The sequence below is a fragment of the Macaca thibetana genome, chromosome 5 (genome assembly GCF_024542745.1).
Source record: "Macaca thibetana thibetana isolate TM-01 chromosome 5, ASM2454274v1, whole genome shotgun sequence".
NCBI lineage: Eukaryota > Metazoa > Chordata > Mammalia > Primates > Cercopithecidae > Macaca > Macaca thibetana.
The window spans coordinates 79035747-79061176 of record NC_065582.1 but is presented as its reverse complement, the minus strand read 5'-3'; the positions used below and the strand labels follow the sequence as shown (position 1 = coordinate 79061176).

Sequence of the window (25430 nt, the reverse complement as noted above, 5' to 3'; positions counted from 1 at the left end):
CCGGCTGAGCCACTGGCTTGTCTTCAGTGGGCTAGCCAGAACCTCAATGGAAAACCGACTTCAAGTCCATTCTCCCCCTCCCCCGCACAACCTCTGAAGACTATTTTTTATTTATTTTTTCTTGTTTGTAAAGCCTTTGTAATACTTTCCTATCTTCTTCATATCTTGTGTTTCTAGATCAAATACTCTGAGAGGATGCTTAGGGGTTGATATAAGGCAGGGATTCTCTAAGTGGATTCTACCAACCTCTGCGTTTGTGTGCAAAATTTCAGTATGCGTACATTTTTAGGGGAGTGGTTTCATAGGGATCATAAGATTCTCAAAGAGTATGTGACTCTTATCCCAAAAAGATCTAGTAGGAAGCTTGGGAAACTGAATCAGGCTGGTTGTCTAGGGATCCTCCTGTTTTCAGATTCTGGACCAAGTGCAATGAACCCAGGAGAAAAACTATGTCCTTTTTCCTGGAAGGTGCAGTAGTATAGTGATGAAAATAATCCAATGGCTGCAGCACACATCCAGTTGAATTAGCTGGGGTGAGACCTCAGGTAAATCTAGCATCTGCCTGTTAATTATAACCCCTTGCTTACGTGAGACCAGTGGGTGAAAGCCATGGCATAGAAACAGTGAGCTGGAAGGCCGGGGCTTCAGCCAGAATAAAACTGCTGGAGAAGGTTTCCACATTTAGGGAAAGGGCTCTGATCAGTCTTGAAGGGTGAAGAGCACAATAGGAAATGTCCTAAGCTTGTAAAGAGCTTTCAAGAATCCCTAACTTAAATGGCATGGTATATCTTTTCAAAGGAAATAATACTACATTTTTTCCAAGGGTAATTCTAATATGAAAATCTGTGTTTGAAAGTATAAGCTGGGCCGGGCGTGGTGACTCACACTTGTAATCCCAGGACTTTGGGAAGCCAAAGCAAGCAGATCACTTGAATCCCGGAGTTCAAGATCAGCCTGGGCAACATAGCAAAACCCCATGTTTACAAAAAATACAAAAATTAGCCAAGGGTTGTGGTGTGCACCTGTAGTCCCAGCTACTCAGGAGGCCAAGGTGGGAGGATCACTTGAGCTTGGGAAGCAGAGGTTGCAGTGAGCCGAGATCATGGTGTTGCAGTGAGCTGAGATCATGATGTTACAGTGAGCCGAGATCATGGTATTGCACTCCAGCCTGGGTGACAGAGCCAGACTCTGTCTGAGGGAAAACAAAATGCAATGTGACAGAATAGAAATGGCTTTCATCATCATTGAATTGACTTAGTTTACCTTTTGCTAGAGTATGGAAAACAGACTTTCCATGATCAATTACAGCATATACAAATGTGAGATACCCTACGTTGTGATGACTTATTAGTGATAGCACAACTTATTTTCAAAAATAGCCATTTGAATGTATTTTGCTGTTGTCATTGTGCAGATGTTAATGAATGTGCTTTTTGGAATCATGGCTGTACTCTTGGGTGTAAAAACACCCCTGGATCCTATTACTGCACATGCCCTGTAGGATTTGTTCTGCTTCCTGATGGGAAACGATGTCATCGTAAGTCATAGCAACAAGTATTTATTGCATTATTTTTCTTCATTTTCAATATGTTTCTAAGGTGGCTATGATCTGGGTTGGTGATCTTCAATCAGCAGTGTGCATCATAATTACCTTGGAGTTTTATTTTGTTTGGCTTTTTAAAACATGGATGACTGCCAGCCTGGGCAACATGGTGAGACCCTATCTCTACTAAAATACAAAAATAAAATAAAATAAAATAAAATTAGCCAGGCATGTTGGCCCATGCCAGTGGTCCCAGCTACTCAGGAGGCTGAGGCAGAAGGATCACTTGAACCAGGAGGAGGAGGCTGCAGTGAGCTGAAATCAAGCCACTGCACTTTAGCCTGGGTGATGGAGTGAGACCCTGTCTCAAAAAGCAAAACAAAACAAAAACCATGGACAACTGGACTCTACTTCACACCTATCAAAGCAGAATCTCTAAGGTTGGGAAACAAATCATCTACCATCTATTTATTATTGATATTTTCCTGTTTCTTTGTATTACCTTATATTTCATTGTCTGTCTCTTTTTTATTTTAATTTTTAAAGATAGCTATTGGGTGCTACATTTCATGGTATATGTCTAAAGGATAGGCATGTAAAAAACATAATCATGATACATTATTATATCTAAAAAACTTAACTATAATTCCTTCCTTTCATTTAATATCCAGTTAATTTTCAGGCATAACCACAATACCATTATTATACATTAAAAAATTAAGGTTAGGCACAGTGGCTCACACCTGTAATCCCAACACATTGGGAGGTCAAGGCAGGAGGATCACCTGGCAATATTAGCAATATTAGAAACTGATTGCAATAAATTTTTACAAACCTGATTTAACACTAATCTTCACCTTTTTCTTTATTAATTAGAACTTGTTTCCTGTCCAAGCAATGTGTCTGAATGCAGCCATGACTGTGTTCTGACGTCAGAAGGTCCCTTATGTTTCTGTCCTGAAGGCTCAGTGCTTGAGAGAGATGGGAAAACATGTAGCGGTGAGTTTATTTGCTTTATTTACCTTTTGTTTGTTTGAAAACATACATTTGCTCAGTGACATCTAAAAATTGCTCTTGTTGTCAAAGGAGAATTGATTTTCCAATAATGTATACTGAAAGATATTGATACAACAGATTAACATAGATTTAAATTTAGTTTTGTCGGTTTTTAGCTTTCTTTTGTTTTTGTTTAGACAGCATAGTGTAGTGGTTATAAGCAAGGGCTTTGAGGTGTGACAGCCCTGAGGTAGCATTACCAGTTACTAGCAGTTTTGATTTTGGTCTAGATACTTGCCCTCTCTTGGTCTGTTTCTTCCACTGCAGAAATACTGATACTTGCCTCCTCGATTAAACAAGACTTCAGCTGCAGAGTGCTTAGTCTGTTTCTTGCACCTAATAAACACCTCTCTACTTTTATCGTCATAGAGACTTAAGTATATAGATAACTGGATGTAACTCAGAATTAGCAGAAGAGTTGTGTGTGGCTTTTTGATTTTCTAATAAAACAAAGGCAAGCAGCTAAAAATGTGTGAGAGAAAAAAATTATTAGGAAGAGTTAGACCAGCTTCCAAACTCATCAAATGGTTCTTTTTGTTCTAGCCAGCTGCCAGTGCACTTGTTCCTGAACTCTTTGGTAGAATAAGAGGACAAGGGCTGCTGGAATGTGAAGGATTAACATCCAAGATGTTGGGTTATAGGGAAGGAGGGTACTGTGACATTTTGATTTTTATCTCTGAAAAATAACCTTGATTGCAGTCATATGAATGATTGTGGAAATGTTTTTAAAAATCAACATATGGGCTGGGTGCAGTGGCTCACACCTGTAATCCTAGCACTTTGGGAGGCTGAGGCAGGTAGATCTCCTGAGGTCAGGAGTTTGAGACCAGCCTGACCAACATGGTGAAACCCTGTCTCTACTAAAAATACAAAAATTAGCCGGGCATTGTGGCGGGCACCTGTAATCCCAGCTACTTGGGAAGCTGAGGCAGGAGAATTGCTTGGACCCTGGAGGCGGAGGTTGCGGTGAGCTGAGATCACGCCATTGCACTCCAGCCTGGGTGAAAGACTGAAACTCCATCTCAAAAAAAAAAAAAAAAAAAAAAAAAAAAAAAATCAACAAATGGTTGGCTCATCCCTATCCTTTGACGAAAAATAATTATATTTTGGGTGCTATAGCATCATTACCAAGCAATTGTTTTTGTAGGTTGTTCTTCACCCGATAATGGTGGATGTAGCCAGCTCTGCATTCCTCTCAGCCCAGTATCCTGGGAATGTGATTGCTTTCCTGGGTATGACCTACAACTGGATAAAAAAAGCTGTGTAGCTTCAGGTTAGTGCTGTGGTTGTCTGGAACTGTGTCCCTGAAAAAAGATTCATGAAAACTTTTTGTTTAGAAAGATGGAAAGTTAATTGCTTATGGTTTTGTATTTTTGAAATGGAAGAAAAGCAAATCACATTGTAAGTATGAATAATATGAATAATAACAATATAACTAGTAACCATACTTTTAAAGAATATTTCTGTTCTTAGTTAGCATCCAGCAAAGATTTGCCATAATATCAGATAGGATATTTTTAGTATATGAGAAAGTCATGACAAGAATAGTTTTAAAACAGTTTATAATTAAGAGTCATTTAATAAGTATTTGTTGATTGATTTGATTTTTATCTCTCCAGTGAATATAATCATAACACTGACAAATTCTGTCCTTTTTATGTCAAAATTTAATATAAAGTTCTATGCTTCAACTTTTTTTTTTTGTCTTCTGATATTACATCTCTTGCGTCTTTCAACAGCCATGGAAATTCTAGATTTATACCAAATTGATTTAATATCTCCTGAAGGTTCATTATGCTTTTAGTACATAATACCCATAATGCTATCACATAATGATGATCCTGTACACCTTGCCCTAGTGAGACCCTAATACTGCTGACTTCTCAGGACCTTCATTAATACAGCATAATCTAAATCCTTCAAATTATCAAGGGTCTTGCCATTAACTCAAATCGTCATGCCTCCCTTCAAGAAGTGCCCAGGCCAGGGAAAGTTACTTATTCAGACATTAGTGTATGTAATCTACTAATATTTGTGTTTCGGTATGTGTGAATCAAGAAGATGTATAACCCTAAGACTTGCATCATTTAGCTATGGTGTTGGTTATTTAATGCTGGCTCTTTCAGTAAGTAAGTCGCTTTTAAAAGCAAAGACCTGGAGAGGGAAGAAGCCAGAGATGAAATTCTGGCAATATGTCACCTCATGGAAGAGGCATTTTGTTGTCTGTCTTCACCTGTGCCACACGAGAGGGAAATTAAGAAAACAAGCACTGTAGAAATTGAGTGAAAAGTTACAATGAAAGGGAAGAGTAAGACATGCCTCTTAGTTTTTAAGGCACGTTTTAAATTCAGCCGTATTTGAAATTTGGTTAACAGGACCACAACCATTTTTGCTGTTTGCCAATTCTCAAGATATTCGACACATGCATTTTGATGGAACAGACTATGGAACTCTGCTCAGCCAGCAGATGGGAATGGTTTATGCCCTAGATCATGACCCTGTGGAAAATAAGGTATGGTTTTGTTGCTTGAACAGATGTGGACATGCTTTAAGGACAGAGTAGAGGATTTTATACTAACAAATGACCTGACCTACTTGAAAATCCTCTGCTAAGCTCTGAATGATTAGGCCCAGAATAAGTTAAATATAGATATTGGAGTAATACTTGAGAAATTTTAAGGACTTTCTTGTTATCATAATGCTACCCTAGTCCTTGCTACGATTAGCTGTTTTTTTGGAAATGATTACACAGGATTTTCAGTTTAGTTTCCTCTTTGGAGATGAGGATGTGAGACTAGCCCAGTGTCATGCACATAGAAGGAGCTTCATAAGCAGGTTTTTGATTACTTGCTGATAGTGAGAGGAGTGGAAGGTTGGGTTTGGGGCATAGGAAGTATGGATTAGTAATTTGTGTTTTACATATGTCTTCTGGGGGAGGAGATTCAGTGACCTCTTAACCATGAAAATCAGGGAACATAAGTTGTATAGTTCATGTGGGAATGGCAATCTAACTAATAACATTATTTACATAAATATTTTATATGAGTTTTGTATGTAACTTAGAATTTCTATATCAGCTGGCCATTTGATCTCTAATTTCTTAGTTGTATGTGTGCTAGGTTAGAATGTCCTTGAAATGATGTTACAGTGTCTTTTGGAGATTAATCACCCAATAATGATAAATTTATATAGTTATTAATTCCCCTGCATAATTATTTAGTTATTACTATGTGGTACATTAATTCTTTTATTAATAATTTTTTTTACATAATAGCTTTTAAACTTTGGGCTTTTGTTTCTTCCTGATTTGAAGCAGTCTGGTAAATGGCCAAAAGAAACAAAGTGAAGCAAATTGATTCTATATTTAATAGGTATGGATTGGTAGCCGAATAGAAGTGTTTTTGCAAATTAAAATTTTGCAATTGAATGCTAGCAAACAATTCTTTCTTTTCCCTGACCTGAATCTATATGGTTCCATAGAACAGTTACAATAACAGAAAAAAATAATTAATACAAAAAAGGCAGTTCAATATTCATTTATTACCAAACTAGTTTTATTCCTGCAGAATCGGTATTCTTACAACAGGTGAATATGGAGACCTAGAATGAATTTTAAGTCAGGTGGCTGGTTTTTGTTTCTTGGGTTAATTTTCTTATTTTCTTGCTACTCAGATTGTGATCTTTGAGCCAGCAGTGTCAACAACACCTGCAGGTTATTAGAACTGCAGTTCTCCAGGTTCCACACCTGACCACTAAATCAGTATCTGCATTTTAGTAATATTCTCAGGTGATTCTTATGCACATTAGAGTTTGAGAAGCACAGTCCTAGTGGAGTGAAGTACCCCATTTGTATTTATGAAACATAACCTTTTCTATTTCATTTAGAAAGAAGAGTAACCCATTATTTAACGACTTACCACTTTCTGAATAGTCTTATTATTTATTGTAAGTTTATGTACATATGTGTACTGACAGTTAAAATTCTACAATGCTATCATTAAATTATCAACTGACCCATAGCTCTTTAAATATATATATATATATATATATATATTTTTTTTTTTGTAGGTTTAGGGGTACAAGTACAGTTTTCTTACATGGATAGATTGTGTAGTGGTGAAGTCTGGACTTTTAATTTACCCATCACCTGACTAGTGAACATTGTACCTATAGGTAGTGTTTCATCTGTTACCCCCCACTGCACCCTCCCACCCTTGCAGTCTCCAATGTCTGTTGTTCCACTCTGTATGTCCATGTGTACCCATTGTTTAGCCCCCACATATAAGTGAGAACATGCAATTTTTGATTTTCTATTTGAGTTATTTCACTTAGTATAATGCCTTTGAATTCCATCCATGTTGCTGCTCATAATGATTTCATTCTTTTTTATGAGCAGTATTCTGTTGTATATATGAGACACATTCTAAAAATCCACTCATCCATTGATGGACACTTAGATTCCATGACTTTGTTATTATGAATAGTGCTGTGATAAACATACAAGTGCAGGTGTCTTTTTGATATAATACTTTCTTTTCCACTGGGTAGATACAGAGTAGTGGGATTGCTGGATTAAAAAGTCATTCTATTTTTAGCTCTTGAGAAATCTCCATATTTTTTCCCTAGAGAATTGCAAATATACATTCCCACCACCAATGTATAAGAGTTGTTTTTTTCTTCACATCCATGCCAACATCTGTTGTTTTTTAACTTTTTAATAATAGCTATTCTGATGGGTGTAAGATGATCTCTCATTGTGGTTTTGATTTTCATTTCTCTGATGGCTAGTGATATTAAGCATTTTTTCATATGTTTGTAGGCTGCTTGTATGTCTTCTTTTGAAAAACGTCTGTTTATGTCCTTTGCCCACTTTTTAATGGGGTTATTTGTTTTTTTCTTCATGGGTTGTTTGAGTTCCTTATAGATTCTGGATATTAATCCTTTGTGAACTGCATTGTTTGCAAGTATTTTCTCCCATACTGTAGGTTATCTGTTTACTCTGTTGATTAGTTCTTTTGCTGTGCAGAAGCTTTTTAGTTTAATTAATTCCCATTTGTCTATCTTTGTTTTTGTTGCGTTTCCTTTTGAGGGCTTAGTCATGAATTCTTTGCCTAGGCAAATGTCCAGAAGAGTTTCTCTTAGGTTTTCTTCTAGGATTTTTATAGTTTTGGCTTACACCTAAGTCTTTAATCCGTCTTGAGTTAAAGTTTTATATAGTAAGAGATAAGAGTCCAGTTTCATTCTTCTGTTTGTGGCACTCCAATTTCCCCAGCACAATTTATTGAATAAGATATCCTTTCCCCAGTGTATATTTTTGTGGACTTTGTCAAAGATCAATTGGTTGTAGGTATATGACTTTACATCTGGGTTCTCTATTCCATTCTATTGGTTTATGTGACTGTTTTTATACTAGTGCCATGCTGTTTGGGTTACTACAGCCTTATAGTGTCAAGTCAGGTACTATGGTGCCTCCAGCTTTATTTCTTTTTGCTTAGGATTGTTTGTGCTCTTCATGCTTATTTTTGGTTCCATGTGAATTTTAGGATTTTTTTTTCTAATTCTGTGAAGAATGATGTTGGTAATTTGATAAGAATTGCATTGTATCTGTATATTGCTTTGGGTCATTTTTAAACAGGCTTTTGGAAATTCTTGTACCTGTGTGACAGGGTGCATACTAGACTGAAAGAGAACTTTGCACGGGCAAGAAATCTTCTGTTGAACAAGATGGATGAATTAAAATGAAATTACAGTCATGTATCACTAAGGACAGGTGTGTCATTATGCAATTTTGTCATTGTGCTGACATCGTAGAGTGCACTTACACAAACGTAGATGGTGTAAGCTACACCCACCTAAGCTATATGGTCTAGCTTCTTGCTCCTAGGCTACAAACCTGTGCGGATGTTGCTATGCCAAATACCGTAAGCAATATTGTAACCCAATAGTAAAAATTTGTGTCTCTAAAGATAGAAAAGGTACAGTAAAAAATATGGTATAAGAGATATTTTTAAATGATACACCTTAACAGGGCACTTACCATGAATGAAGCCTGCAGAACTGGAAGTTGCACTGGATGAGTCAGTGAGTGAGTGGTGAATTAATGTGAGACTTAGGATATTACTGTACCTTGCTGTAGACAAACACTGAGCATTTAGGCTACACTAACTTATAAAAAATAATTTCACTATGACATTATGAATGCTACAACATCACTAGGTGATAGAAATTTTTCAGTTCCATTATCATCTTATGGAATCACCATCGTATATGCAGTTTGTCGTCAACCAAAATGTCATTATGTGGCATCTGATTGGATATAAGGTTAGAGACTAAAGGAACTTTAGCAAATACCTAGTCTAACTTCCTCATTTTTACAGAATTTATCTGTAAAATAAATTTAAAGAATGTATCCAAAGCAATCAAGCAAATAAGTGACAAAACTGGGAACCAGTTTTGACCTGCAGTGACTAAGTGTCTCTTGTCTAAGTGGGGTGTTACAGACTGAGCCCAGCTTGTAGCCCTCATTAATTGAAAATCATTGCTCCCTTTCGGAAGCCACTGTAGTTCATGCATGATGGCTATGTCATTGACCAGTGATCAAGGGTTACTAAATTACCAATAGCAATAACAATATGTGCCAGATACATGGCTAAGGAGATATATATAATGAGCTTGGTATTATTATCCTCATTTTACCAATGAGGAAACAAAGATTCTGAGACATTGAATAACTTGCTTAAGGTTACACATATCTGGGAAGCAGCCTAGTTTGAGTTTAGTTGCAGGTGTGCCTATCTCCAAAGTCAAACTCTTAACACACTGTACAACCTAAAGACTAGTGCCATTTGTATACATTCCACATTAGTTAAAAAAAAATCAGAAATGCCTGTGTTCTCTTTTGTAGATATACTTTGCCCATACAGCCCTGAAGTGGATAGAGAGAGCTAATATGGATGGTTCCCAGCGAGAAAGGCTTATTGAGGAAGGAGTAGATGTGCCAGAAGGTCTTGCTGTGGACTGGATTGGCCGTAGATTCTATTGGACAGACAGAGGGTATGTTTTCTGCTTCAGTTTTAAGCTGTGTGGGATGGGAGTGATGGGATAGGCAATACTATTGGCTTCATCATCCACTATGAACACGGAAAAATGTTGCTAGGCATCTGGCTGGGATTGGAGAAAAGAGGCCACCATTGCTGTCCACACTCCCCCACTTCCTCCTTTCATCAAGATTGCATCTCTGTGTGTGGGAGGATTTTGAAGACCAAGAAAGTAGCCTGTGTTAGGTACAGAAAACCAAACACTGCATGTTCTCACTCATAAGTGGGAGTTGAACAATGAGAACACATGGACACAGGGAGGGGAACATCACACACTGGGGCCTGTTGGAGGGTAGGTGGCAAGGGGAGATACAGCTTTAGGAGAAATACCTAATGTATGATGATGACAGGTTGATGGGTGCAGCAAACCACCATGGCGCATGTATATCTATGTAACAAACCTGCACGTTCTGCACATGTATCCCAGAACTCAAAGTATAATAATAAAAAGAAAGTAGGCTGTGTTCAGGCTGTTGTTATCAGGGAAACTCAAAACCTGTCTGAATATAGTCAATAAGCATTCTCTGAGCATCTGCTATGGAAATAAGGTTTCTCCTAAGTGACATGGGAGACATAAAGGAGCCTAAGATGTGCTCCATCTTTTCATTTAGTTCTTAGTTTAGCTGGGGAGATAAGGTATATTTCCCCAGCAAAATAATTAATACAAATTCTTGGTCTAAATAGCAGTTCAAGAAATGTCATAGGGTCTCACATAAGTAATTACCAAATGACAGGTGTACACTCCCAAAGGGAACCACCATGGAATGAGCTTTGGCATGCAAGTGACAAATCTTAGACTAGAATGTTGACTCCCTGTTAAACAAGCATGAAGGAGGGAGGAGAACTTCAGCTGGAGTTGTGAGGAAAGTGCATGAGATAAGATAAGAGGGATGCTCTATACTTCCCTCTGTGGGAAAAAACAGAACCAGAGTGCAGTTGTGAAACCCTACTCTCAGAGCTGCAGGAAGGGCTCCTGTATTTGGTGTGTATGTGGCCTGCATGAACCTCAGAACTGAATGGCAGGAAGCAGGAAGGAAGTGGCTTTTTCCCTTATGTGTGCTAATGAGAGCCCACTTCCTTACAGAACTACAAGAGAAGCTGCTAACCATAGATCCCTCCCAGGATAATATTAGAGATGCAGTGTGCTCTGGGATATATTCTCAGAGCAACTGAAAACCAGAAAGTGAAATGGTGGCCATCCTGAACATCTGGTACCAACGCAACCATATAAAATAAAAGAAGGGAGAATGGGGGTTTCACTTCTGTGAAATCAGCAGTTCCAACACAGAGGGAGAAGTCCCAGGGAATGGGTTTCTATGCTTGGGGGTAGGCGTTTTATGTCCCAGAATGTCTCTTTTAATCAGGATAATCCATGGGAAACAGGTTTTAAAAAATCAACCAGGTGTATGATGTGGTTATCAGTTATCAATAACATGACCCTTTTACATCCAAGGTGAGCATATTTTCTTTCATTCATTCATTTGTTCATCTAATCATACCTTCATTTCTTTATTATTTGGGTATTTATTTACTGAATAACTGCAATGCACCAGATACTGTGCTTTATATCCATGACACTATTAAATCCCCAAAGGTAAGTTTTGTTATCTCCAATTTAAAGATTAAGAAAATTGATAATTGGAGAGAGAAAATAACTTTCCCAAGGTCAAGCAGTCAATAAGTACCATATGGATCTGTAATTGGAACCCAAGGATGGCCATTTGCAAAGCATGTTCTCTTAATAGTCATAGAGATGTACCACCGCCCCAAACCAGTGGATTTAACATATGGTTGACTCAGAGTCATGTGACAAATTAAAATCAACTTCAGTTGTAATAATTATAAAAATCATAATAATGACCTCCTCTGTGTTGAACCTACTTAAAAGAATATTTTAAATGTCAGCTGTGTATAATAACAGAGCTGTACATAGTTGTTCTCAGAAGGGTAAACGATGATCAAGATGACAGATGTCAACCACTCTCGGGTCCACTAAGGATGCCAAGTCTTCTCATATTTCCCCACATTCACAAGGGACCTCTAATTTTAACAATGTTTGATTAATAGCACCATGGTACCGACTGCAGAGGCAATGCGTTCAGGAGATAGACAGGCACCACTGGTTTCCTGGAGAATCAGACCCTAAATTCCCCTGTTCATTGGCTTCAGTAATAACAAGCCCTTCTTAAGTCCTCCTGGTTCTAAAGGCAGCTGCTAAAAGAAAACCTTTAATTTGTCTGGAAATGAGAGGTTTATGGTTTGAAAACCTTGATATTACCTAGAAATTGGATTTAAATAACTGAGATTCCAATCTCATAATATTAGATCACATGGTAACTCTTAGCCAATCAAAAGAGGCAAAGTGGGATGCTTGCAGTTCATTTTTGGCCTAGGAAAAGACAGATTCAAATTAACATCTAAATGTAGGAAGGAAGCACATTGAAAATTCCAATGGTAATGCTGTTATTTAGTATCAAGGAATACTGATTCCTAAAGTCAATTGCCCAGTAAAAAATCAAGAGGGTAAAAATATAAGCTATCTGTTTACTTATTCTTTTGAGGTAACAAAAACTAATATGAGGTAAAAAATCACTCTTCTAGGGTTCTTGAAGGACACCTCTTACCCTAGAAGGAGGGTGAGTTTTTCTCTTGGAGGATCTCAGTGGCACTGGGACGATCAGATAATGGTTAGAGAGAGAAAGACACACCACTCAATTAAAGGTGATGCTTGAACTCCCATGAACCCAAATATCCCTGCTGGTCTTTGGTTTCTCATTACCAACACTGGAGTTTGAGATTCGCTCTCTAGCTGAATCAAATAGAAGTATATTATTAGGTGAACACCTTGGGGGAGCAATAAAAGTAAATTCCAGCAATCCTGCCTTGAGACAGCTCCACAGTCAGGAGCTTATGTCATTCTCGTCTCATCACCTAACTGCTGCCTGAAACAGAATTTAGAGATGATATCTCTCATCTCTAAGATGATTAGAGATCATCATGAGATCAGAACTGACAGTTTCATCTCCCCTGGTCACAAGCAAGTGGTCTCAGAATTTCTTTCCTCCCACCAAGGGAAGAGGCACAGTGACAGTTGTGTCTGAGAACAGAACTTGACACATTAAGTTCTAAAATATCTTCCGCCCAGCAGTATCCTTCCTATGACCACTTCATCCGGGAGTAAAATTATCTTTTTAAAGGGGCAATGGAGTAGAAATGGTTTCAAATTCTCTACTGCCTTTAGTTGGTAGTTTGCAAAGTGTTCCCAACCCAGCATAGGCACTGAGCCAGGTTTACCTTCACCTCTCTTCTGCATACTGCCTGTGAATAGGGCCCTGTGCATAGAGTCCTGTTCCTTACACAGTGCCTAGAAAATAGTTGGTGAACCAGCCACCTGAGAAGGTCTCCTGAGCATTTTGTAAAACCGGGAGCAGGGAATGGCCCTACCTTGTGTTTCTAGGCAGGCTTGTTTCATGCAGACATTGCCCTCAAGAGCAAAGTGAGAGGCCTTTAACAGATGTTTACTGAATGAATTAACGGTGGTTATATATTCTGGTTTGCAGCAGGGAAACAGGGAAAGCAGGCAGCACATGGGGAAAGGGAGGCTCTTCTTAGCCCTATTTATGTCCCCTCTGCCTGTGGTCCTGCCTGCTCCAAGAAGCTGCTCAGTGTCTCTTGTTTGTTCCTGAAGGGGGCGGGGATGCTGTAGAGTCATGTTTAGCATTTAAATCCATCCAGTTTTCTCCATTTCTCCTGCTACTGTTTTATCTCCTCGCCATCATCTCCTGCCTGCCTTGCCCTTTCACACTAAAACCACAGCAAACTTTCTAAAGCGCAAGTATAACTGCCCCACATTCTTTAGGTCTTGTGCTTTAGAACTTGTACATGTACATTCCCTTGCTTAGAGTACTCTTTCCATCCCCACCCACATTTGCCTGACTGCCTGCTTCTCATCCTCATTTGTTATTATCTCCAGGAATCCTTCTCTGATCCCTGCTTGGCTGGGCTACCCACCCTGTCACCCTCCCTGAGTCTTCCAATTACATTCTTTACATCCTTCTCAGCATGTGCTTTCATGTGCTGTGTTATAATCTCCTCTCCCTCTTTCCCCTCTTACTTCCCCTGCCCTCTCCTCCTTCCCTTGCCCTCCACATTTTCTTCCCCTTCCCATCCAGTCCACCTAACCCTTTCTCTTCCCCTCCCACCTCTGCCTCCCTCTCCCTCTGTTCCTGTTGAACTATGAGCTCTATAAGGACAGAGACAGGGGTTTTATTTACTATTGTACCTCCAATGCTTAGACCAATCCCTGACACAGTAGGTGCTCAGTAAATATTTGTTTGACAAATAAATAGAAAAATCAGGAAATAAGAAGTTTCTACCCTGCCAGATTCTATTGAGTTATTTATTTATTTATTTATTTATTTGAGACGGAGTCTCGCTCTATTGCCCAGGCTGGAGTGCAGTGGCGCGATCTCGGCTCACTACAAGCTCCACCTCCTGGGTTCACGCCATTCTTCTGCCTCAGCCTCCCTAATAGCTCGGACTACAGGCGCCGCCACCATGCCCAGTTAATTTTTTTGTATGTTTAGTAGAGACAGGGTTTCACCATGTCAGCCAGGGTGGTCTTGATCTCCCGACCTCGTGATCCACCCGCCTTGGCCTCCCAAAGTGCTGGGATTACAGGCGTGAGCCACCGCGCCTGGTCAGGTTATTTTTTTAATGTAAAGATTAACAAGTAATATTTTGGTACAATTGGCCCTCTTTATCTACAGGCTCCACATCTGAGGATTCAAACAACCTTGGATCAAAAATATTCAAAAATTAAATTAAATAAAAAATAAGAATACAATCATAAAAATAATACAAATAAAAACCAATAACATAACTATATTTACATAGCATTTACATTATATTAGGTGTGATAAGTAATCTAGAGATGATTTAAAGTATACAGGAGAATGTACATAGATTATATACAAATACTATGCCATTTTATATCAGGGAATTGAGCATCCTTGGAGAGTTCTGGTACCAATCCCCCACAGATGCCGAGGGACAATTATACTCCCATTTGTCTTTGAATTAAATGGAAGAAAATTAAAGCCAATGTAAATCTCCACCTACTGTCCTTGTGCTGGCTTGTCTCCCTATTCTTCATGATCCCATGAGGCTAACAGTCTCTTTGCTTCTGGCTTCCATTGGTTTCGGCAGGAGATTGGAAGTTATAAAGAGAATGTCCTCACCCAGCCACTGATGCAATCAATCCCTTTTACCTTGTCCTGTCATTGGGTATTTTCATTACCTGGGATAAATATTGAGATGTTAATTAAGAGTGTTTAATAATATAAAATTTGTGGACTATTGCTGCTACTTTGTTTGTGGGTGGGGGAGAGAGAGAGAGAAAGAGAGAGGGAGAGAGAAACAGAGAGAAATATGAGCTAGTTTAGAATACCTGTCTTTGCATTTCACAAAGAGGAGAAAGGAGTATTTTTGTTTGAAAAGTAAAGTTGTTATAACAAACTCCCTTATTTTGCACATATTTTAGGAAATCTCTGATTGGAAGGAGTGATTTAAATGGAAAACATCCCAAAATAATCATTAAGGAGAATATCTCTCAACCACGAGGAATTGCTGTTCATCCAATGGCCAAGTAGGTATTTGTAAAAATAAGGCACTGCTCTGCAGAAGTCATGTGACAGTTCATGGTTGACATGCTAGTGTCCAAAACCAGAAACCAAGAAAATCCATGCAATTTGTTGAAATCTTCAGGATGAATTCCTCATGCTTTTAATGTCTTGATTTTCTATTCTTGTATAATAATTTTATTGTTAATGTGCTCTTTTAAATATATTCAATTTCTTTTTGAAAGAAAAATGCACTGTAATTCATTAACCGACTAGACTCAAGCTCATTCATCTATTTTCTTTAAAAATTTGCATTGTTGTTTACTGAGCAGAAAAGGATATTTGGATTATATGACTTATGAATTCTATTTAGAAAAATCATAAGATATAGGTCATTCCTAGATTTTAGATGACAGAAAATTGAAATTGTGAAAGGTTAGAAAACTATGCTGTTAATTGTGAATTACGGACAAATTCTCATTTAGAGATTAGAGATTTAAGGACAATAAAGGATTTATTCCTAGTTATCAAAAAACAAAGATAAAAACCCACCCTATTTTATTTACACTGGAAATTTCACAATGATTTATGGGAGATAATATATTGATAGTAGTTGATAATTGATTTGGAGTCAGCCAAATGATTAAAACTGTGAGAATGTAACCATTTCTAAATAGGCCAATAAAAAAATATGAACCATATTGACTTCAAAAATAAATGTGCCCAGCACCTGATTTATGGAAGTTGAAATTAACTGAGTTAATAGAGTACATTGCATAAAACTGGATAACAGATAAATATGAACTTTCCTTTATGTTGTAGTATTACAAATGCGGTGAGTTTTACATATGCATAACAGAATAGGCTAGCAAGATTTCATTGCCTTTGTGCAGTACCAAATGGTAATTCAAGAATATTTTACTCAAGCCTATTTACTCATGACTATTTGATTAGTCACTATTGCAGTTTTTAAACTAATTTCTCTTTTAATCTAATGACCTGAGCCTTAATTAAACATTTCTTTTCGAAGATGCTTTACATAGACAAGTTAATTGTTCTGCTTTTCAAAATTATTTGTTCAACATACAGTGCTATCTCTTCTTCTGTATTCCTCAGTGTACCACTTTAATATATCATAAAGTAATTTACATTGATATTTTCAAGATGAAAGAATAGAATAATTTCTTTCATGCAGATATTATTTGTTGTGTGCTTTCTTGATTAAAGGAGATTATTCTGGACGGATACAGGGATTAATCCACGAATTGAAAGTTCTTCCCTCCAAGGCCTTGGCCGACTGGTTATAGCCAGCTCTGATCTAATCTGGCCCAATGGAATAACGATTGACTTCTTAACTGACAAGTTGTATTGGTGCGATGCCAAGCAGTCTGTGATTGAAATGGCCAATCTGGATGGTTCAAAACGCCGAACACTTACCCAGAACGATGTAGGTGAGGCTTTGGGATGGGTGATTTTTTCATCTTGACTGAGTGTTTTATGAGTGTTAAATACAAAATATGTTTACACATACACACACATACCACTTAGCCATATGGGTGAATATGGAATAGAGACAGACTTCTCCAGGGAATCATAAGCTACAAGGCTTACCTTAACATTGGAATACTGGGTAAAAAATAGTGTTGTATAATCATTTCTCTTTCCAAGAAGTCCCAAAATCAGAATGAAAATATTAAAATTTTCTAAACTCCTTTAGAAATAAGAACTTGGTTCAGCTGTTTTCATTTCTTATGTTTTAGAAAATGTTGTTTCACAATAGTGATATTGTAGGCACTTTTAGGTATGAATGAGTATCAGTTGGTAATATGTGCAAAGATTAATATAGTTTCCTCTCCTATTATTTTCAGATTTTACATGGGTGTCATGTGTTTTCATAAATATCTTTAAAACATTGTAGCTTATGCCAACTGTTAAAAGAAGTACAAAATGGCTATGAAATTATATAAGCAGTGGGAAATTTATTTTGACTCTGGGAATGACAAAGACAGTATTTAAACTGAGCCTTGTGGTAAATAGATGATGACAAAAGATTATAAGGCTGCAAAAATTGGTCTTTGTATGTTAGTACTGCCAGGATATGTTGACTAAACTTAAATTCTGAATTTAGTAGAGGGGCGTTGAATGTTCTTGCGCATAAAATGTATATGTTAAGATTGGCATCTCTGGATAGCTGCTTAGGTAAAGTATAAGAGTTCGATTGGAATTTGGAGAGAAGGAAATCTGTTAGAAGCCTATAGTGGTTGTCCAGGCAACAAATGGTGATGGCCTGAGTTTGAACACTGTCATTTAAAAATGGAATGAAAGATTATGGTATTAAAAATTATTGTGGATAAAATAAGAGGATTTTGTAATAGATTGCATATAGAAAATGAGAGCTAGGGAAGTGCTGAAGATGCTTTGGAGAGTTAGAAATTGGTTGGAAAGATGAAAAAACATGGTTTCTCTCATTTAGGAAGAAACTAACAAACTAATAATCTGTATAAGACACCTATTTTGCCTGTTCTCTTTGGCTCAAGATAAGTATAATTTAAAATTTTATGTATTTCTAAGACTCTCTAAAAGTTAAAGATATACTTCACAATAAGTGATATGCTTATATACAAGGTTAGACTTTATCATCCATTTACTTCAGGGGTATTGATTGAGACATTATAGGAATTGGAGATACAGTGGAGAGTAAAACAAATATGATATCTGTAAAGCCAAGGAATCTAGTAGAGAACACATACATTATTTTTTTAAAAAATCATTCAGGCTGGGCATGGTGGCTCACACCTGTAATCCCAGCAGTTTGGGAGCCCAAGGTGGGAGGATCACAAGAGCCCAGGAGTTCGAGTCCAGCCTGGCCAACATGGCGAAACTCTGTCTCCACTAAAAATACAAAAATTAGCTGGGCGTGGTGGTGAGCGCCTGTAATCCCTCTGCCACTCAGGAGGCTAAGATGAGAAGATCGCTTGAGCCTGGGAGGTTGAGGCTGTAGTGAGCCGTGATTGTGCAACTTCACTCCAGCCTGGGTGATACAGTGAGACCGTCTCGAAAAACAAAAAACAAAAAATACATAATCTAAATAAATGTAAAATTGTACCTTTGACATAAAAAGTTAGAAAGGAATTTGAAAATTCCTAACTAGAATGTGAAGGCACCATATTTTGAACAAAAAAGCATAGCAGATACTTTGTGAATTTATTGTGAATATATTGCTACTATATTACATGACTAATACAACTATTAAAGGCCATTATCAAATAATATTATATTAAATTGTGTAAGTAACATTCCCATCATTACAGTGCCATCTACTGGTATATATGTGGTGGCTTCCCAAATGCCAGTTCAGGATTTCTAACAGAGTGGATGTTATGTGCTCTTACCACAAAAACGATAACTGAGGTAATGCATTTGTTAATTGGCTAGATTCAGCCGTTCCACAATGTATATATATCTTAAAACATCATGTTGTACACAATAAAAACATATAATGTTGTCTGTACATTAAAAATTTATTTTAAAAGGTTGAAGATATTCTTAATTTAAAATGCAATTGTGGCTCTTCTGTAAACAAAAAATAAGAAAGATTATGTCTAGTGTAGGGTATTTGTTTAAACACTGTAGCTATTCTAACATGTGCTTTAACATGGATTAATTCCTGAGGGCATTACGCCAAGTGAAATAAGCTAGTCACAAAAAGACATGTACTGTGCAATTCCAATTATTTGAGGTATCTGGAGTGGCCAAATTCATAGGAAAAGAAAAGAGAATGGTGGTTTCCAGGGGATGTGGGAGAGGAAATGAGAAGTTGTTTAATGAACATAGAGTTTCAGTTTCGCAAGATGAAAAAATCCTGGAGATTGGCTGTACAGCAATGTGTGAACGCACTTAACACTAGTGAACTTAGAAATGGTTGAGATGTTAAGTTTTCTGTTATGCTTTTTCACCTTGATAAAAAAGACTATAGTTATGTTAAACATTCCCTTGCTGTACTTCAGGCTTTAATTTGGGACAAAGGGCCAGAGACTAAAATGAATCTTAATGACCCTGATCAACAGTGATAAGTGGAGGCGCTTTGCAACCACAAGTTATTTGAGTTTGCCACCAGTAGGGGAAGACATTCATTCGCATCTGCCAAATCCATTGCTCGTTTACACAAAGAGTGGCCTGTGGGAATGTGAGCAGCCTTGATTAAAACATCAACTTGAGCCTCCTTATCTTTAGTCTCTAACCACCTGGGATAGTACGTTAAAACATTCCCTTGCATATTTAATACTTGCATGCCTTCTCAGAGCAGTTCCAGTGGCACAGAGAGGTAGGTTTGGTGGAGGTGGGCTCAGAAGGATGCCCACTTACTGTCAGTAGGAGGCATGAAAATGGAGGCAGTAGATAATAAATGACTCTTTCAAAAACTTGGCTAAAAAGGGAAGGAAAGAGACAAAGAGCAGCCAGAGGGGTCACAGGGATGAGGAAATGAAGATGGGAGAGAGGATATTAGTAGACAGGGAACGAAGCTAGTGGAATGAAGAGAGGGAAGATGTTAGAGAAAGGGGTGGTTGTTGATGGATCCAGGCCCTAGAGAAAGCAGGAAGAGTGACATCAGGGACACACGTCAATATTAAATAAGGAGAGAGGAGAAAGAAGGTGGGGGACGAATGCAGGCAAATGTGTTGGTGATGATGGGAATGTGGGGAGACTCTCATACAATTACCTCAAATTTTGAAAAATCCTTACAACAACCTGTGAATTTGATCTACGGCATATCACTGCTGTTCAAAAGAGTAGGAACCTAAGGCAAAGAGTGATAAGATGTGTTACTCGAGTTTAGTCTATATACAGTGACAGATGTACTAAACAGGGAAAATTCCACCTTTGCCTCCTTCATGGTGCTGGGAAGACAATCAACCCACATTCTCCCACTCTGCAAATGTTGGGTGATAATGGGCCTTGCTGGGACCTCATGCCACTATGCTCCCATTCTAAGGTGACGTTCCCTCCTCATGTGGGCTCTTCTTGAGTCAGGTGTGTAAGTCGGTGGCTTGATTATAACTTGCTGAGTAGCTAAATAGTTGATTTAGTGTAGGAATGTCATGTACATTTCAAGCCTGGTCCTTTCGTAAATAGTCATTGCAAAGACAAAGAAGGTGTATTGAACACATTTGAATTGTTTCCAGGTCACCCATTTGCTATAGCCGTGTTTGAGGATTATGTGTGGTTCTCAGATTGGGCTATGCCATCAGTAATAAGAGTAAACAAGAAGACTGGCAAAGATAGAGTACGTCTCCAAGGCAGCATGCTGAAGCCCTCCTCACTGGTTGTGGTTCATCCATTGGCAAAACCAGGTACATACTGGAGATGTTACACAGTCTTTCCTTGGCTGGAATCCGCAACTATTTTAATTGTTTGATGTCACGCAGTTGGGGTGGGGGTGGAGGGGATTTTGTAATTTTCACTGACTGTGTAGGTGTTAAGATTTTCTAAGATTTAGGTTTGTTTAAGACAATCTGGTAGTTTGGTAATTGGGGCTTTATCTCTCCAATTTCATTTCTTTTCTTGAACAACTTTTACTTACCTGCTACATTTCAAAGAGCCTTGGGTTAAGGCAGGCAGTTTAGACAACGGCAGTGGAAGCTTCTGTCAAAACTTGGACCTTTCCGTACCCCTGAGGAGTGAGCAAATGGAAAAAGCATTTCACATTTTATAGTAGCTCTTCTTTCTGAATTGCTCTTCATCAGTTTGACGAGATGATGAGTTAGGAAATAAGAATCACATTTGACTAAAGAGCTTCTTGAACAAATGTACTGGCTCTACTCAGTACTAATAAGGTAATAACATTCTGGGCTTATCTTAGAATCCTTGGCTCCTTGGGGGAACTCTTCTGAAATAGCTGTTGATAAACCCTCTGTTTAGATACACTGCGTTTCTCTCCCTAAAAGCTGTAGCTCCCTAAAAGCAAGCTGTAGACTTGCATTAATGGCATCCTTTTCATCTTCAAACCTACCTGCAAATTTGCCTCTTTTCTCTACTAGGAGCAGATCCCTGCTTATATCAAAACGGAGGCTGTGAACATATTTGCAAAGAAAGGCTTGGAACTGCTTGGTGTTTGTGTCGTGAAGGTTTTATGAAAGCCTCAGATGGGAAAACGTGTCTGGCTCTGGATGGTCATCAGCTGTTGGCAGGTAATATAATAAACTGTGTAGCGAATTACCTAACCTTGGCTGAGAAATACAGCTGTACATCAATCCCTATGCTTTTGCTGATTTTTGAATATTTTGGATGTTAAAAGCTCTCCTGTTTTTAGGAATGTTAAGAATTTGTTTATTTGTTCTCTTCTGCTGAGTTTTGAGTTCCTTATGATAGGCAAAATTTAATTGACCTCTAATGGTAAAAGTCTTAAGCTCCAGGCCCTCCACCTCCCCATTTATAGTGGAGTGAGTCCCAGGCTTGGAAATAAATGTCAAAGTGTTATCACCTCACAAAAATGTTCAGAGATATTTTGTTTAGAAGTTTTATGTCCTCAATTTTAGAGGTAGTAGTATATGATCTCTTACCACATGACAAGTCTTAATAAGAAAATCAAAGTCCTTTATAAAAAATAACTTTAGGGTGTTAAACAAATGTGGGAAATCCAGCCTGAGAAGATGTACTTTTTTACAAACTAGATATGACTTTGAGGAAGAGGAAGAGTAAACCAAGTGTGAGGTATAACCAGTAGTACTGATTTGTCTTCCTTGAATGTGCACCCAAACAATCTGGGCATCTGTGGATTCACCCCTTGATATCTTTCCACCAGAAATATACTAAAGATAATTTACATTTTATTAAATTTTTAAAAAATTTATATTTAATCCAGTAGGCATGGTGTAAATATAAGTAAAGTGACAGACTGACGAAAAATAAACGAATCTAGCCATGGACCAGAATTGGATACTTTAGATTTTCAGAACTTTCTATTAATTGTTGCCTTAGATCAACAGTTTTCAAACCTCTTGGTTTCAGGACCCCTGTACACTCTTAAAAATTATTGAGAACCTCAAAGAGTTTTTATGTATATCTATCAATATTTATGATATGAAAATTTACAACATGATTTGAGAAATATCTATTGATTTACAATAAATTTATTATCTATTAATATACATTTTATAAAAATAACTGAAGTAAGTTTATTTTTCAAAGCAAAAAATATATAGTGAGAAGAGCAACATTCTTTTACATTGATATCTTGAATGTCTGTCTTAGTAGAGGACAGCTGGATTCTCATATCTACATCTATGTTAAATCTGTTATCATGTGTTGTCTTGCTTGAAGTCTGTGAACAAAGTCTGGCCTCACGCAGACATAGAGTTGGAAGAGGGCTATTATGATAGCCCTTTTAGGTGCCTTTTTTGGATATTATTCTTTTGATACTATGCTTAAACTGGACAGACGGTAGCTTCCTAAAGCTTAGTTGCAATTTGGTATCTGACATTGGCAACAATTATTGCCAGCTGTGTTCCTCGAGGTGATAGGCTCATTTCATTCATTTTTAAGGAAAAGTGAATGTTTGCTACATACCCAAGTCTTAAAAGCACAGTTTTCCTGTGCTATTAAGCCATTTTTTTTCAAGTAAAATAACGTGCAATGAAAAAAAGAGGTTAGTTTCAGCTCACAGTTCAAAAATTACTTATGTTTTTCCTCTAGTTAACCATCATAACTTTAGTATGCATTGAAATAATTTATATGTATTTCTTATTTTATTACAGAGTGTTAAAAAGCTGTGTAGTCAATGGTCAAGTGTTTTAAAAATTAATAATTCTTATTGATTCACAGCAATCTTCTTGTGAAACTGCATTTTATTTTTATTTTTTGAGACAGGGTCTCCCGCTGTTGCCCAGGCTGGAGTACAGTGGCATGATCATGGCTCACTGCAGCCTTGGCCCCATCCGGGCTCAAGTAGCTGGGACCCCACCTTAGCTTCCTAGTAGCTGGGACCATAGGCATGCACAACCATGCCTGGCTAATTTGTTTTTATTTTTATTTAATTTATTAAAATTATTAAATTATTATTTATTTAAATTATTAAATTATTATTTATTTAAATTATTAATTTATTTTTATATTTTGTAGAGACAAGGTCATGCTCTGTTGCCTAGGCTGGTCTTGAACTTCTGGCCTCAAGTGGTCTTCCCACCTCGGCCTCCCAAAGTGCTGGGATTACAGGTGTAAGCTACCCTGCCCAGCCAATTCTTTTTTATTTTTATTTTTTGAGACAAGGTCTTGCTCTGTCACCCAGGCTGGAGTGCAATGGCATGATCTCAGCTCACTGCAACCTCTGCCTCTAGGGTTCAAGAGATTCTCCTGCCTCAGCCTCCCGAGTAGCCGGGATTACAGGCATGTGCCATCATGCCCAGCTAATTTTTGTATTTTTAGTAGAGACAGGGTTTCACCATGTTGGTCAGGCTGGTCTCAAACTCTTGGCCTCATGTGATCCACCCGCCTTGGCCTCCCAAAGTGCTGGGATTACAGGCATGAGCTACTGTGCCCAGCATTTTTTCTTTTCTTTTTCTTTTCCTTTCTTTCTTTCTTTCTTTCTTTCTTTCTTTCTTTCTTTCTTTCTTTCTTTCTTTCTTTCTTTCTTTCTTTCTTTCTTTCTTTCTTTCTTTCTTTCTTTTCTTTCTTTCTTTCTTTCTTTCTTTCTTTCTTTCTTTCTTTCTTTCTTTCTTTCTTTCTTTCTTTCTTTCTTTCTTTCTTTCTTTCTTTTTTTTAAATATGAGTGTGTGGCAGTGAAGAGCTCAGCTACTGGTAGATTTTGCTGTCATTTCCTTTTTTTATACTAAGACACCAGCTGTTACCCACATTCCTTTTGCCATATCAGTACAAATGTGAACATGGTGGGAAAAGGCAAGTAACTTTATAGTATTATTATGAAAAGAATTATGACTTTAGGGATGCTCTGAAGGATGATCCCAGGGTTCTGTGGATCACAGTTTAGAAAACTGCTGTCTTACAGAATCCATTTCTTCCATTCTGAGAGTGGGGAGTGCATGAATCTTATGCCTGTATTAAATCATGACGTTTTTATGTCCTTTCATATTATAAGATGTAGGTAAAATCAGGCTAAAATAAGCATGAAAGCAGCATAAAGGAGAAAGAATGTGTATGGAAGACAAGTTGGGGAGATCATCTATTTTGTCCTTAATAACGGTGGGCTGTGATTATGAGCTGATTAAGGGCCTAAGGATTTTGGTATTTTACTCTTGTTTTTTGCCAGTACCTGAAACAGTCCTATCTTTCTTCCCTACTGGTTCCTTATCCCCTAAATCATTAAGTGCTCAGTGAAAATGAGAGGGTGTGGGATAGCAGGGTGAGGTTTACTAAGTTACCAAGACCCTGATAGTGTTTCTGAATCCTCTTACTGTAAGAATGAGTCTGAATTCACAACCAATGAATAGTCATGAACATAAATGAAATCAAACTTTTTTTTGAAACAGAAAAGCTAAATTTAATTGCATCCATTGACCTTCAATAGGTGGTGAAGTTGATCTAAAGAACCAGGTAACACCATTGGACACCTTATCGAAGACTAGAGTGTCAGAAGATAACATTACAGAAGCTCAACACATGCTAGTGGCTGAAATCACGGTGTCAGGTATGAATAACCAGTTCTCCAATATAGCTTTGGTTCCAACAGTTTTCATCCTACCAATGAGAAATTTTGAATTACCTTTCTAACTTAATATTGGCTAAGTTCTACACAAGGCTAATGAAGCAAACCTCGGACTCCCTAAGTCTGTGTCTTCTGAATGATGTGCCTGAGAAAGATGGTTGCATATTAGTGTGGACATAAACAGGACACCTTGAGAGTCTTTGAATGAGAGTCTTTGTTCTGTGAAGAAACAAAGTAACTTGGAAATAAAAGTAAAACATGGGACAACATATTTGAATGTATTTCCATCCACCCCTGATATTTTTGGTATTGGGTCCACCTTGCTGTTTTCCCATTAGCTTGAAAACTTGATAGTAATTGATAAGCCAATATAGGTTGAGCACTTCAATTGCTGCAGAAAGTCCACAAACAGCAAGTGCTGGAATCCTTTTCTTCTGTGTTGCACATTTGTCACT

General features: G+C 37.7%; 1 protein-coding gene across 11 annotated transcripts in view; it reads left to right on the top strand.

Moving 5' to 3' along the window:
* Positions 1 to 25430, top strand: part of EGF (epidermal growth factor) — a 100061-nt gene that overhangs the window by 47329 nt on the left and 27302 nt on the right. For 10 of the 11 annotated variants that reach the window (XM_050790985.1, XM_050790994.1, XM_050790990.1 and 7 more), the window contains 10 exons: positions 1415 to 1537; positions 2420 to 2542; positions 3747 to 3872; positions 4975 to 5111; positions 9504 to 9652; positions 15239 to 15343; positions 16545 to 16768; positions 20501 to 20668; positions 21356 to 21505; positions 24838 to 24957. In XM_050790985.1, coding sequence (XP_050646942.1) covers positions 1415 to 1537; positions 2420 to 2542; positions 3747 to 3872; positions 4975 to 5111; positions 9504 to 9652; positions 15239 to 15343; positions 16545 to 16768; positions 20501 to 20668; positions 21356 to 21505; positions 24838 to 24957 — 1425 coding nt within the window. The remainder of the gene's footprint in view (positions 1 to 1414; positions 1538 to 2419; positions 2543 to 3746; positions 3873 to 4974; positions 5112 to 9503; positions 9653 to 15238; positions 15344 to 16544; positions 16769 to 20500; positions 20669 to 21355; positions 21506 to 24837; positions 24958 to 25430) is intronic. The other variant, XM_050790987.1, reaches the window with a different exon arrangement.